This window comes from Nyctibius grandis, chromosome 1 (assembly GCF_013368605.1).
Source record: "Nyctibius grandis isolate bNycGra1 chromosome 1, bNycGra1.pri, whole genome shotgun sequence".
Classification (NCBI taxonomy): domain Eukaryota; kingdom Metazoa; phylum Chordata; class Aves; order Nyctibiiformes; family Nyctibiidae; genus Nyctibius; species Nyctibius grandis.
Genome location: NC_090658.1, coordinates 29,138,212 through 29,152,887, shown reverse-complemented (window position 1 = coordinate 29,152,887; position 14,676 = coordinate 29,138,212). Strand labels below are relative to the sequence as shown.

The window sequence follows — 14,676 nt, the reverse complement described above, 5'->3', positions numbered from 1 at the left end:
AGGGTGGGGTTAATGATACCAGCAGCATGGTTGCCTTCTGAACTAAAATCTGATTTCCTTTTCACTTTTTCCTTTACCACCATTAGATGCCATGGCTGTTTTAAAAGGAATGCTTGACAGCGGCTTGTTGCCTAGTAGACCAGCAGTTTTTGCGCTCACTCAGAGTCTAGCGGAAAAAGGAGATCTAAAGAACCTGCAAGCACTTAAAAACATGCTGGAAGACATCACAAAAGCAATTGGTATATCTGCCTCACTAATAGCTAATGCTATTGCATTGGCTCATACTAAGAAGTAAGTATTTCTAGGACTGGTATGTGTAATTCTTTTATGCAGAGTGGTGGGAAGTTACATGCATTATCCATTTAATTCTATTTCTATTCTTAGAGTGTCCGAGATGTTAAAATTCTGGTCAAGTTGAGCAGTGTGCTGTTCAGTTCTGTTCTGGTATCGTTTCCCAAACACATTTGGGGTTGAAAATCATTAAATGAAATATAGGGATAGCTATGAAGCATTTGGGAGAGCATAAGGTCTTCTCTGGTGGTGTAGTTTAGCTTTGATACCTTTGTTCTACCGCATTATACTTCATGTAAAGTGTTCTCCTTGGTGTTAGATCAAAAGCCCTATGAAATCTGAATGTAAAATTGAATTACTTCATCAATACAAATTTTTAAAATCTTGGAACTTAGCACCCACAGATTATGCATATACTACTTGTTTTCAAACTGAAATCTGCTACCTGTACTAGCAGTTGAAATGACAAAATATTATGTTTACCCTCGAAATGTGAAAGCCAGTGGAGTGCTTTTATATTTTTTTTTGTCAGAATTATAAAAAATTGGCTGCTGTGCTGTTCTAGGCCACAGTTTCAATCATGATAATTACCCCCACACTTTAAGTATCCTTTGATTTAACTGTTTAATTCAGTATCATGTTCTGCCTAGCATTTTTGTTTTAGTTGATACGTTGGTACTGTGCTAGTTTATCCTTTGTATAAAACTGCATAGGGGAAGCACTCCTGGGAGAAAGGGCATACTATGAACTCCTCAAATATGCTTTGCAGGAACAAGTCTTCAGGAATCCTACATATTCTGTTATTTTATTTCAAACCAGTTTCATCAGGCAGAGCTCCTGTGTCTAACTTGGCAGAAAAGCTGTAGAACTGTGTAGTACATAACAGATCGCCTCATGCATGCCAGACCAGAGAGAATAGTCACTGAAGTGTCTGGAACAGCAAGAGGACTTGAATCGAGGGAGAACTATGCAGACCACTTCCAGTAGTGAGCTCACTATATTTTTAGCCACTGAAAAACAATCTGTCTATAAAGGGCCGATCCTGTAAATACTTAGATCTGAGTGGTCCTTGGCACACAGTTCTAGTGCATTGACTTTTGTCTAAATTGAACACTCAAAATAGGAGAGATACTTCAGGAGTTGTCTCATAAGCTGCATATTTTCCTGTATTTCTATGTTATAAAAGTGTTGCAAAGTCACGCTGTGTTCTTAGGATGTAGATTGGTGACAAGAATAAATAAATAAATTGCTGTATGCAGTCACAGGTTATTTAAGCAGCATCAACTTTTCTTTTCCCATACCGAAACTAGCTTGGATGTATGAAAAGACTTAGCAGCAGCATAAATAATATGCACCTTATATATTCTTAAATACCTTGCAAGCTGTACCTTGAGAACTATGAAAAACAGATTCTTACAGATATTTTTGATACCTGTTCATTTCTTGGTAGATTCATGTCTCTGATATAGTTTTCAAAGCATTTTTCATAGCTTTCAAATGAGCTGCATTTCTGCTTCACCTGAAAGCATTCATCGTGCTCCAATTCTTTTTTATTTAAATTATTTTTTAGAGTGGACTGACAAAAGATGATGGTATTTGAACTTTTTAGAATGCTAGAAGTAAAGTTTACACTTTGGATGAATACTTCCTGCATTATTTTATTAGCATTTGCTATACTTAGGCCATAAGATTAAAAGTGTTTAGACAAAGGTACTGACCAAATGACATCTAGCATTGTCTTTTGCATCCAAAAAGGCAGGCATGGGAAAAATAAGGTAAATAATTAATTGAATAGCATTAAAAAAAAAAATTAACTTGAGTTGCTTGCATTAATTATTCAGATACCTTCCTTTAATGTTTTGATTTTGCCTTCTAGATTTGCAGAACACATTTTCCTACAGCAGCTAGCTGAACTCTTCTTAATGAGGAAAAGTGTGTGTCAAAATTCCTTAGGCTTTGTACAGGTCAAAGGTCCTTAAAAAAATCTTACTTATGTGTTAATTTATTCATTCAGTCATAAATGGTTTCACTTTTACAATATCTGAATGAAATCATAGGTACTCAACCATTCCTGGGAAATATAACCTTAATATAGAAAACAAAAACTTTAATATAATTGCTTCTTTCAGTTTAGAAATCTTGATTTCAGAACTAAGCCAGTTCAATCTCTTTTCCTAGTAATGACCTTGATGCTGCCGTGGAATACCTTGAGCCTCTGCTTATCTCTGGTGCACAGAATCCTGATCAAGCTGTCAGAAGTATTTCCTATTTGTTAAGAAAGGTGTCTGAGGAAGGATTAGAACCAGCTTTGGAAAAATGTAAGTTAATTGCAATGATACTTAAATATTCTGACTAGACAGAGGTGTTATGAAAGAGCTATTACATGTAATAACTGCTCAGTCAGCATAAATCACGCCCGTGAAGTTTGCCAAAGTGGCTTTTCAATCAAAGATTTTCCTTATGTACCCATCATTTTGCAGTTGGTGTGATGGCAGAACGACTGGCCAGTCAGTTTGGAATTTACAGACCTGTCACAGATCTTTTCCTTCAGTATGTCAGTGCAGACAGAGTGGATGATGCCAGATCGCTGATACAGGTAATGACATAACAAGAGAGGTACAGAAATACTTAGGGCTCTTCAAAGGTTAACAGAAATTGTCAAAAAGAGATGTTGTATGGCCTAGGCTAGTACTAGTATGCTTTTGAATTACAGTGTGAGTAGCAGTAGCACAGCTGAGACTGTTCCAAACCATGAGCTGTTACTCTACTACGAATACTAGTAGTGGGTGCCAGAGTCAGAAGGTTTTTTGTCATCTAATAGCCTGAAGGAAATAAAGGAAGACTTGTATGTTGCTTGAAATTCCATCCAAAGCAAATACTTCTTGCAAACCATCTCCTTGCAACTTCTCACAGAATTTCTGAAGTGCTGTAAACATAATATCTTACAGCTGTACAGTTTGCAAACCAGAAGGAGGCAATGTTTGCTTGTCATGGACCTTATTTCAGTTGGTTACTATAATAATTGTATATGCTATATTTAATGTTTATTAAGAGCTGAATTTGCTTTCTATTCACTTGAGCGTCACAGATGCATTAAAAGACAAATGCTGGTCTCTGGGCCACAATCTCAGCTGAGTTAGGGGTCTTCAAGGAATGAGACAGCTGCATTCCTGCCATTTTTACAGAGCTAAAGAGAAAGCCGAGCCAGAGGTGGGATGAACTGTGGGTGATGGGAGCTGCCACTGGCAGCGTGCAGGAGCGGGCTGCCGTGGGGAGGCTCATCCCAGCAGGTGGCAGTCCACAGTCACACCGATTCTGCAGGTTGTTCTGTGTGCTAGGCTCCTGCCTCAAATTGAGGCCCCTTACCATGTCCTGGTAGTGCATACTACTCATTTATCAGTTCCTAAGTGTTTTAAGCTGTTAAAGAAAAAGCTCTACTTCATCAGGTGTTTTATGATATTCCAAGGATATTCCATTTTTTGAGAAGGATACGTACCAACAAATGTGTTTGGTTACATCTGCTGAAGTGTGAGGTGTGTTATTTGTATATTCCCTGCTCTGGGAAATTGCTTTGCCTCAAGGGTCATCTGAGTATTAAATTAAAAGGAGACTACAATTTTGATATAAAACCCTCTTGCTATATAGCATGAAACATCAAAATGCAAAAAAACTCAAGTTATTTTACTCTTCCTGATTTTTTGATTGCTCTTTGATTGAAATTAATGAAATTGAATGAGCAAATGAAAATCGGCTACAATTTCTTGCTTTTCTGAAGGTAGGGGGGGTTTGCTTTTTTAAGTAAAATCTGCATGTTGTTAAAATTTTTCAGAACATGGAATAATTTCCATTCATATATTCCTAAAACAACTTATTGCAACAGCATCCAACTCTTGGAATTAAATTAATGGCTCTGTAGCATACTTGAAGTAACGTTGTATACACTATATCTTGGGGGAGAATTTTGAAATATTTCATGAGAAGGGGACATTCACAGATAAGCTTGAGTTGAAACTTCTGTGTATATGAGAAAATTTGGTTTTTATATGGTGCAGGAAAAACTTTCAGTACTGTTAATGTGGATCAAGTATTCTACTAATAGGTAACTAGAAGTTAGTAATAATCACTGTCCATTGTTATTTTCTCGAAAAGTGAACCACAATCTAAATGAGTTATTTTGCTTGTAATAATCTGAAATATTGGTATACAGGAGAATCCTTGCTTTCAAAAATACACCTAAGAGTCTATTTAAAAGTTCCAGAAACAGCAACAATGTCTTTTGTACTGTCTGGAGGGAGAACGCTTTTACTGACGAAAGTCAAAAGTGGTTTGATATTTTAGCATGAAAGAGGACTGTGGACATTTCTACAACTAGATGGTTTCTTTCCTCTCAGAGCATCCTTGTTTCATATTCTGACAGTAGGTGAGAATGGCTAGAACCAGTAAATAAAATGTTGCAAGTTTCTCCTGTGGATCTTTTTATCACCAGAAAGCAATTTTTTCTCAGAACACTACAGTAGCATTTTTGTCTCCGTTTGCCTGATGGCATGAGGCTTCACACCTTTTCACCTGGACCTTAAAGAGCTTGTCAAACCATACTTCACATACAGTACATGCATATGGCATAAACCAACATTTCTTGTTTGCGTATGTCTAGAATACTAACTGAATGTAGTAAATTCATGGTATGTGTATTTTTATGTGCACAGTATTCTTTTCTTCCTGTGAGTTTTGGTACTGATAAAATATCTTACAGCTGGTAAAAAGGACTGTGCATTTTAAGACGGACACCTGTGAGGAACATACACTAAAATATTGGCTTGTATATTTTTTCTTGCCCTTGTTTCTAAAGTAAGATAGATTTTTGATTTATCTGGTCTCAAACTTTTTTAAGTTCAACTTCTCTCTCTCTCTCAAACACTGTCTATTGCAGTGAAAGCCTTTTATAAAATAGAGAGATTGAAATCAGTCCTTTGTATGCATAAGTGTAGGTAATTATACTTTAAAGAGAACTTGCTTTGTACATTTTAATTTTTATAAAGAAACGAGCAGTTATCTCCCTGACACCTTATTAAATGTATAATTAACCTTATGATCCCTAGCTCACTTGTGAATGCTTGGCAGTATAATTGGAGAGGAATAGTGTTTCTCTTTTTCATTCTTTTGCAGTCCTAAACCTCGTTTTTGTGGTATGTTGAAGTATTAGTTTAATTCTTTCCCCTTTTGTTTTAAACAAACTTTATACCTGCCATTTTAAAACAATGTTTACCAAAATGGTACATGAAATGGACTTGTTTTCTATGTTCAATGGTGTGTGGTGTTTTTTTTTTAAACTAATGGTCAATTATATACCTTCTAAATAGGTAATATGTTAGTGTATTATTTTAAACATCTGTAATTGGAAATTTTCACCTTAGTCATTTTGTTTATCACTAACCTACTCATGACTGCTACATTAATTATTTCTCTTTATTTAGAGGTGTGGTGCATTAGTTGAGGAGAAGAGAACTTTAGTGAGATTTATGGCTAGATCAGCATCTCAGCCTGGACAGGTATAAAATTTTTTCATGTATATCATTGTATATGTAGCAAAATACTATTTCATGAACCTTTGTTGAAGTGTTTTGGATCTTGAACGTCACAGTTGACAGGTCTATCAGGTTTCTCGGGGAGGGGGGAGGTTAATTTGCACAGCTGGTTACATTTAAAGGAACAGTTTACTTTATGGAGCATGATGGAAAGGAGGGTGTAGTTAATATTTTTCTGTTGTTTCAGTAATTTCCTGCATTTTTGATGTTATACTTTATATCCTACAAACATTGCGCTTTAAATGCTTTGCTGAACTATCCAGTTCAGTATCGCAGTATTTTGTTGGCTACATTGTATGAATACAAATGCAAGTTAAAACCTCTGCCTCTCTCTGATGATAAAATGCCTCTGTGTTTATGTTAAAAGACACATTTCGTATTACATGTTATGGTGGTTTAGGCGTGTATCTAGTTTGAGCATCTATTCAGATTCCTGGCTTTGTGCTCATTCCCTATAATTCGAAATGCTCTCATTTATGTGCCTGCTCTACTCCTGTCCTTCTCTCCTCATATGCCTCCTTCAAAGTAGGTTTTTTAAAAACAAACAAACAAACAAACAAAACAAAACAACCAAGCCAAAAAACCCTCAAAGCAACACCCCCAAAAACCCAACACTGAACGACAAAAAAACCCCAAAACACACGCATGCGTGCAAAACCACATTGATTTCTCTTTCATAGAGGAGTAGCATCAGGAGACAGTTAATACACAAACTAGAATCAATACTTTTCACATGAGGGAAAATGCATATTTATGTTTTCTGGAAATTGCCAATAAATACTCATAGATTAAAAGTTCTTCTGTTCTTCACTTCAGGATGATGATAGGTATGATGATAAACACTGTCTTTTTGTGTCTGTAGAAGAAATTAACTTGAAATTTTCTAGCTTTTCAAGCTGAAATTTTAATAACACATAGAAGTTAGTAGTATGTGATAAAAATGTTACTAATTTCTATACACTTTTTTTAATTCAAGACCTGAGATTTTTTGAAACTGGAATCAGAGGTTGTGGGAGGGAGGTTCCAAATTTAAGCACATTTGTTAGTGGTCTGACTTCTTTTAAGCTCTGATCAGAGCTACCATTGACCTCTAGGTCAGTGAAGGCTGCTGAGTGGTTTGCATGTTTTTTTAAATTGGTTGAAATCCTGACATATTCTCATTAATAAATGAATTGCTTCCTTCAAAAAAAATTGAGAAACTAATTAGGCTTCTTGAGTATGGATTTTAGTCCCGTATTTTATTTGTTTTATTTTGTGCCTGATTTCTTTGACTATTTTGTATCTGCATATGAAATTTTGAGAAGGAATTTGCTATGTCCACTTTCAGTTGCACAGTCCATTCCTTGTTATCAGTACAGTTCATTTCACTTAAAAGATCTGAAATAATTATTCTAACTTTGGCAGTTTTATTTTGTTCTTTAAGATTTGAAGTTAACGTTCGTTTTGTCTGTGCATTAAATTTCATAGGCAAAGAAAATTGAAACACTTCTAGAACTGATTCCTGAGCATCTGGATATGGAACTTGCATACCGTTACCTCATGAGATGTTATGGTAATTTACTCTCCTTGGAGTAGCTTTTCAGTGAGAACTCTTGAGACATTCAGAAAGGTCATGGAAACTCTTAGAAAGGGAGTAGGACCTACAATGTGTAACTTGCTTTACAGTTTGAGCCACAAAGAGGTGGGGGGTTTGTCAGGGGTTTTTGTTTTTTCAGTCTGTTGGGTCTGTATACTATCCTAGCTATTAGGTTGGAAAAGCAACCAACTGACCAAAGCCTTGAATCTTTTACAAAAAGAGCTGTGTTAGATTAAAGGTTACTGCCTCAACAGAGGCTTCGTGGAATAAAAAAGAATCCATCCTAACCCATGGAGAGAAATACTGTAGAAGCTTTCTAAATGAATCTAGCGTTTTTTCCCTGAAACGTGTAATAAGTGTATTGGTTCCTTTTTTGTGTGCATTTCAAAATCATAAGTGCTTAGTTCTATCAGTAATGTGCAAGGACCTTATTGTTGTTAGTGTAGATTCTTTATACCTGTTTAAATTTAGCCAAAGTTAATATTCCAGGTGCCTTCATTTGGATTTACCTAAATAGTTGATTTGACGTGCTAATCAGTTCTCTTTATAGTTGAAGTCAGAGAGGAACAGCTCTAAAAAATCAAGCTGCTTATTTAAATGTTTATTTGCAACACTCGCGCTTGAAAAACCAGGACATATGGCCCCTATGGCAACACCCAGTTGGAAGCCTGCGTCTCGGTGCTGTAGTGTCCTTTGCCTTGTGTACTCTGATATGGTCCTCCAGTTTTATTACAGGGAGTAAATACTCATATTTCATATGTGTATTACAAGCAAAAAGATATAATGACAGAAGCTCTTGTGCTCCAGTCTATCACAGAGGAGATAAATAGGAATAATTAAGTAAAACACTTCAAACCCAAATCCAAGGTATGGTGTTAAAGGAATACAAACTTCACTGTATTTGAATCAAGTTGTAGAACTTCTCATGATGTAGTATCTAACTTTAAAAATTCACTTGCTTAGTAACGTTTGAAACAGCAATCACTACCAAAATCGTTTAGCCCCATAGTTTCATTCACAGCAGGGTAAGTTTTCTAATGTGTTTTTATAAAACAAAAAAACACCCCTTTGTCACCAGCACTGTACTTGCTGCTTTACACTGTCATTAGCCCTTTACTGCTTTTATCTCAGTAAAAATTCCATAAGTGAACTAATTAATTTTTTCAATATCCTTTCCAACTACATCATAGTACAACAATTTCATGACGAGATTGCACAGAATCAATCACTTGCTCTGTTATACCTAAAACAGTGGTTAGAATGTGTTCAACATGTGAAGCCACACTGTATGTGAACAGATGGTTGCTGTAGTTTCTTTAGGCAGAGACGTAGCTGGCTCATAGCAAGTTCTAGAGGAGGCATTCTGTACCAGCCTGAAGAGTTATTAAAGCTGTTCCGAGTTTATTCTGTGCAAGCATCTCACCTGTATGAGACGTGGATTCCACTCCTGTATCAGGTAGAAGAGTACACATCAGTTACTTGATCCACTTTACCAGGGCTGGGCTGGATGAGTCATACTAGGGTATCTTTGCATTTTCTATTGCATCTTTCTGTTTTAAGGAAGTGAGGTGTTGGCCTACTCTTAGGATATTCAGGGTCATTTACTATATTCTGTCCCTGCCATGTATAATATGTACAGACCTGAACACATGAACAGCAATTTAGCTACATCTTCCCCTCATCCCTTTTCTTCCATTTTTGATACTTTCTGCAGTGATGAGCATGTTAGTTTCATTGGGCTGTTAAAATGATCAACAGCAAAATATTTAGCACAACTAAAATTTAGAAGGCTGTGCTTAGGTTTTGTTCTAGCCAAGAGAGCTAGAAATAAGATCTTTTAAATAAAAGATTTTATTTTTATTTGTATTTTTTTCATTTTACAGTTAATGAGCATTAAAACATGATTTCTCATTTTGGGCCAAGTCCAGCCTTGTAGTATCATCATTTTCTAGAGAACAAATGGTTCTCCTGTCAGGCCCATTGTTATTTTTAATTAGTTAGAAAGGGGAATGAAAGATAACAGAGTTTTATCAAAATAAATGGACAATAAAATGATAATTGTTTATGTGTTTAGCAAAGATATCGTAGAATGTAGATCACAGCTGAAAGAAGTCTGTTTGTATATCAGACATCCACGACTGAACAAGTAAAGGGACATTTACTCCTTTCCTTGTCCTGAGATATGATCCACTACCAGGACTAGATTTCCTTCATTTGTTGAGATGCATCATCCTTTGCTGTATACCTTCTAGAAAAAGGAAATACGTAAAATCACATTTGCGTGGTCCATTAAACTCAATCTAAGTATTAGCTCTTTTTTTTGTTTGTTTTCCATACAATAAATACATCTGTTTTAAAGAAATAGAAAGTTAACTATTTCTATTAGGCTTTCATTAAACCATCACTTTGTGCAGTTTCTGCAGTAGCCTCCCACATGCAAAAAGGAGCTCAGCCACTTGGCAGGTGTGAGTGGGAAGCTTTTCTCATGAGAAAGGGACACAAGCTATCCATTTCTGCATAATTAAAGCTTTTTTTTTTTCTTTAAGAACCATTGTTTCTGTAGCCCCTATGGTTGTGAAGATGATGTTTCCAAATGTGAACAAGTAAGAACCTGAGACAGCTCCCATACTGCAGATGTTTGCATTTTTCCAAGCAACAAAATGAATTTAACTGGGCATGATGGCTTCCTTGTTGTTCACAAGGTGCTAGGAACCGTTGTACTGCTTCTAGGACCCTGAGGACAACAGTGAAACTGTCAGGGGTCACTTCAGTTTCATCCTGATGCTTCTCAAGCAGATGTCTGAGCTGCAGAAAAGTCTGTGGTTAAGCATGAGTCAGTGTAGAAGGAGGAGTTTCTCCCCTCTCCCACTTTAGAGGAAGGAGAAGTATACTTCACTCTTCTACAGCTAGAAGTGAATAGCGCTTTACATAAATGAAGAACGGCTTAGTTAGAACCTGTTGCAGGGGCTGGTACCTTTTATGGAATATCCAGCAAAATGTTATTGGTTACCTAAGCAGTTAAGGTTTTTAATAGTGTTAGTGGGTCAGCAAAAATTTTCTCCTGCTCAATAGGATGAAATGGATTTTTCTTTGTGTTCTAAAATGAGCATGTGACCTTTGTTTTCTTTGTTCCTATAGGTTATAGTTTTGATGTAGCCAGCACCTGTAACCGTAATGATATTCTGCCCTTGCTTAAGGGAATTAAATTCTGTTCTAGAATTCTCACATGCTGAACTTGGGTGGTTCTGGTTCTAGCTTTTGTTTTTATTTTCTATCATTTGCTTCAGAAAGAGGCATATGGCTCTGTATCTCACATCCTAGAGTGGTGTGTTCTCACTGTGTGGCTCCTACTCCTTTGTGGTTCCAGCACATGTTTAAAGGAATTGATCATCCACCCTCAAATAAAGAGGAAAGCTAGAATGGCTGTATGTTCTCTTCTCTTATGTGGTTTGTCAATAGGATATGAAGAATATCCAGAATATTTGGAATATTGTATATTAAAATACTTAGAGTATGTTTTGGCAAGTAGTAGGAATGTATGACATCATGGAAACAGGTGAAAAGAGGAACACTTAGCCACTGGGGGTTTTTTGTTTTTTATTTTCCTCAGAATTGGATGGGGATGTTGCTGCTGTAAAGGCTGTGTATGAGACAATAAAAGCGAAGAATATACAGCTGCACGAGCTATCTCTGAAATCTTTAGCAGCTTTTCTGAAGAAAGTAGGAGAGCCTGTCCCTTTCACTGAACCCCCTGTGAGTATTTCCTAATTAAGAAACAGATCTGCAGAATTGTGTATGTTCAGTGTTAATAAAACAAATTGCATGAATAATTATATAGGGATTAGATCTCTGCAAAGACTCCTCAAAGGAGGTAATGTATGAAGTACTGAGTGTTGTAGGAGCTATAGTAATCTTGCATTGGATTTGACTTGAGGAAATAAAACCTCTTGGGGCTTCTGATATTTAAACTACCTGATCTTATCAGGCACTCATCTGCAGGTGTACCTTTGTCAAATGTCCTTGGGGCATTTATCTAAGTAGTTGAACTTTAAAAGGCTTATAGAATGTGTATTTCTTTAACAGTTAATGGGTTTTAGTTTTCATTAATTACCTCTTTTGTATCCAGTACAAGCTGCTACTTTAGTAGGATGGGATTTTAGAACTGTAGGAATTATTCTTCTATTGCAGCTTTGCTTCTAGCTGCGTTGCCAACAGATAGATGCAACTGTGCAAATATATCTTATTTGAGGGTGACAAGTGGCATGACACTAAATCTGTCAAGACTGTAAACACTTCTTTCACATCATTCTTTTGACTAATAGTCTGCTAGTGCCATTTTAGCGAAGCGGTATTTGAAGACTCATATTTTCTTTTTCTAATCAAACTTTTTATTGGCATTTTCTAGCCCCTTTTTATATGCTAAAATAAGTGTTTTTCTGTGGTTCTATAAAGAACTGATTATATGCTGTTTATTGCTCCATATTGCTTCATGATAAATGTGATTTTCTTTCTCATTTTGCAAAGAATTGGAGAAAAATTTGGTGTAAAATATTTAATTTTGCCTTTAACAGCTGTGGAGTTTTTTCTGCAACCTTGACATAATTTATAATCTGAATTATTATTTGGACTGTGTAAATTTGAAACCTAGAATGTCTGTTTCTTACATGTAGCTAGTGAAAATAAGAGTGTGCTTTCAAAGTGACTGAAATGATTCATTTTCTGATTTCCCTGTTCAATTTTTCTCTAATGTAGCTTGGCCTTTAAAAGCATCTCATAATTTTTTTGACACAATTGCAGATTGCAGTTAAAAAGTATTTTCGTTTTTAAAATGAAATTGATTATATTATTGCATTTTGTAATAGAAGCCTCATTATGCATTTTTGGCAAGGTTTTCCTTTTCCTTTTATTCTTTCTCTCTTCTGGTATTTCTCTTAATTGTACAGACTTCAATACAGATCTAGTTTTGCATGACAGAGAATAATAGATTTTGCTTTTGTCAGGACATAAGACTTTTTTCAGAATTAGTAACTTTTCAATTGAAACAATGTTGAACTTGTTTGTTCCACTCTATTTGTAGGAGTCATTCAAGTTCTATGTGGAAAAATGGAGGAAAAGAAAATTGGAAGCATCATGAACAGACAGTCTTTCATGCTTAGTTGTTTATGAAATTGTTTAAATATTACATTCAATAAAAATTTAAAAAAGCATGTTGTTCTGTGTAATTTTTAATATAAATCTGTGTTTAAACAGCACTTTCCATAGCTGTAATTGATAGAAACATTCATTAATAGAAATGCTGTTAAAATTGCTAATGAAATAATCAATGAAATGCATTTTTCTAGGCTATTTCTGTTTTGATGTATGATCTGCGATAACCTGAACTGTATTTTGGCTCCAGTCGATTCACCAAATATCTGTATATCAGGAAAGTTGCTGGAGGGGTATGAAACTGTAACTTAAGCAAACTGTCTTATCCTTTGTTGTTCTTTGCCTGGTCAATGTACTGTGGGGTGAAAGTAGAAGGGTAAAGAACATCATCTTCAGGATTCATCTGTATCTACACAGAAAATAAACACATCTATTTTAGATTTTCTCCTAAATGTACTTCTCTTGTGTTAAGTATCTCATTAGGACAAAGTACATCAACCTTTTACAGTAGCTTGTGTGTTGTAGTTTTATAGCATCTTTAATTCATTCTCATAACTGTTAGTCCAGTTAACTTTGTGGATACAAGAACTGCATATCCATGAAAAAATGCCTTTTAAACAAAGCAGTGCCCATTTTTGCAGGGGTAGCAGTTTTTACTGGCTGGGAGACTGATGGGCATGTTTTATTTGTATAAATGTGGGAGTAAACCTACCTGCCTACCTGATGTGACGTTCTGCAGTCCAGAGTTGTGGGATCATGAAAATAAGACACTTAAAAATTACAAAGGTGAAAGAACGCATAGAAAATATGTCCATTGTCTCTGTGAATAATGATGGAAACTCACAAATGTGCACATTGGCGTAACGTGGAATACGGTGCCTACGCAGTACTTCAAACAGGTTTTAATGAAATTAAAGCTTGTTTCTGTGCATTTAATAACTTTGTTTATTTATCTTTACATTTTGAGGTAGTTAACCTTATCTTTCTTAGGTTTTCCCACATAGGCAACGCTGTGGTAATTAAAAATTTGTGTGTGCACACAAGGTTTTGGCGAAATTTTGAAAGACTTGTACAGTAATCTGAATGTATCAAAGTTAGAAGAAAATTGGGACCTAATTTTTTAAAGTAAAATTTCCAAGCCATTAACTAGTATATTTACAAATACACAGAAAATTCCTGCTGTACTTAAAAAATGAGGCATAACAAATCAGGGGCTGAGGAGAGCGGTAAATTTGGTTTTCCAAACAAAGATGGATGTATCCTAGCTGTGTCTGCTCCATTGGCGGTGTGGTTTTACAATGACCTTCATTACTTCACAACCGCAGACTTGACAACATGCTGCACCTACGTGGCTCTAACCGTCTGGCACCCTTTGTTCCTGGGTTGTCAAGATAAGGCATTAACATATGAAATTTCATTCATAGCCTAATGGTTGTGCGCCCTATCTGAAAGCAAGCCTAGGCAGTACTCAGTTTATTTTGTTTCACAAATGGAGATGTTTCTTTTTTCTAAAGCTACAGCTACATTACATGTGCTTCTGTGTAATAGCAGCGTAATTGAAGACTGTGTCAACTAGTTGGCAACCCTTTCTCTAGTGCCACAGCTCTCGTTGTCAGAGGTCATCTCGTGAATCTCTCAGTTTCACAGCAGTAGCCGTGTTCCAGTAAGTGGAGTCACATCTGAGCAAAACTGGAGGCAATGGGCTTTTTGAGCTAAGCTAGCACATAGGATAGGGAAGAGAATTAGTATTACTTGCAGCAAACACCAGGTCATCACAGAGGAAGTTAACAGCAGATCTTAACTACCTTTGTTACAAGGAGGTGGAACCCCATGTGCTGTTGGACCAGGTGCAATTGATTGTCAGGTGCTGTGTCCGTCGTTAGTCTGTGCTGTGATACCGGCAGGTTGCGTTTGCTGGCTGGTGCCTTCTGCGGCAGAAAAGCAGCACGCAACGCTGCAGCCGGATGCAGGGCTGCACGTAGCTAGTGCCCATGCGTGAGCTCTGACCATGCAGGATTAGTACTAGTCACCATTTTTCTACTACTACACATTTTTCTTCTAACTTGCTTGACTTTA

At 36.3% G+C, this 14,676-nt stretch overlaps 1 protein-coding gene across 1 annotated transcript in view; it reads left to right on the top strand.

Annotated features, from left to right (window-relative positions):
- LRPPRC (leucine rich pentatricopeptide repeat containing) overlaps positions 1 to 13,052 on the top strand; it is a 93,763-nt gene extending 80,711 nt beyond the window's left edge. The window contains exons 32-38 of the mRNA XM_068416903.1: positions 87 to 291; positions 2,470 to 2,609; positions 2,772 to 2,887; positions 5,766 to 5,840; positions 7,344 to 7,428; positions 11,063 to 11,205; positions 12,530 to 13,052. Of these exons, the coding sequence (XP_068273004.1) occupies positions 87 to 291; positions 2,470 to 2,609; positions 2,772 to 2,887; positions 5,766 to 5,840; positions 7,344 to 7,428; positions 11,063 to 11,205; positions 12,530 to 12,586 (821 nt within the window). The 3' untranslated portion in view covers positions 12,587 to 13,052. The remainder of the gene's footprint in view (positions 1 to 86; positions 292 to 2,469; positions 2,610 to 2,771; positions 2,888 to 5,765; positions 5,841 to 7,343; positions 7,429 to 11,062; positions 11,206 to 12,529) is intronic.
- The last annotated feature ends 1,624 nt before the right edge of the window (positions 13,053 to 14,676 follow it).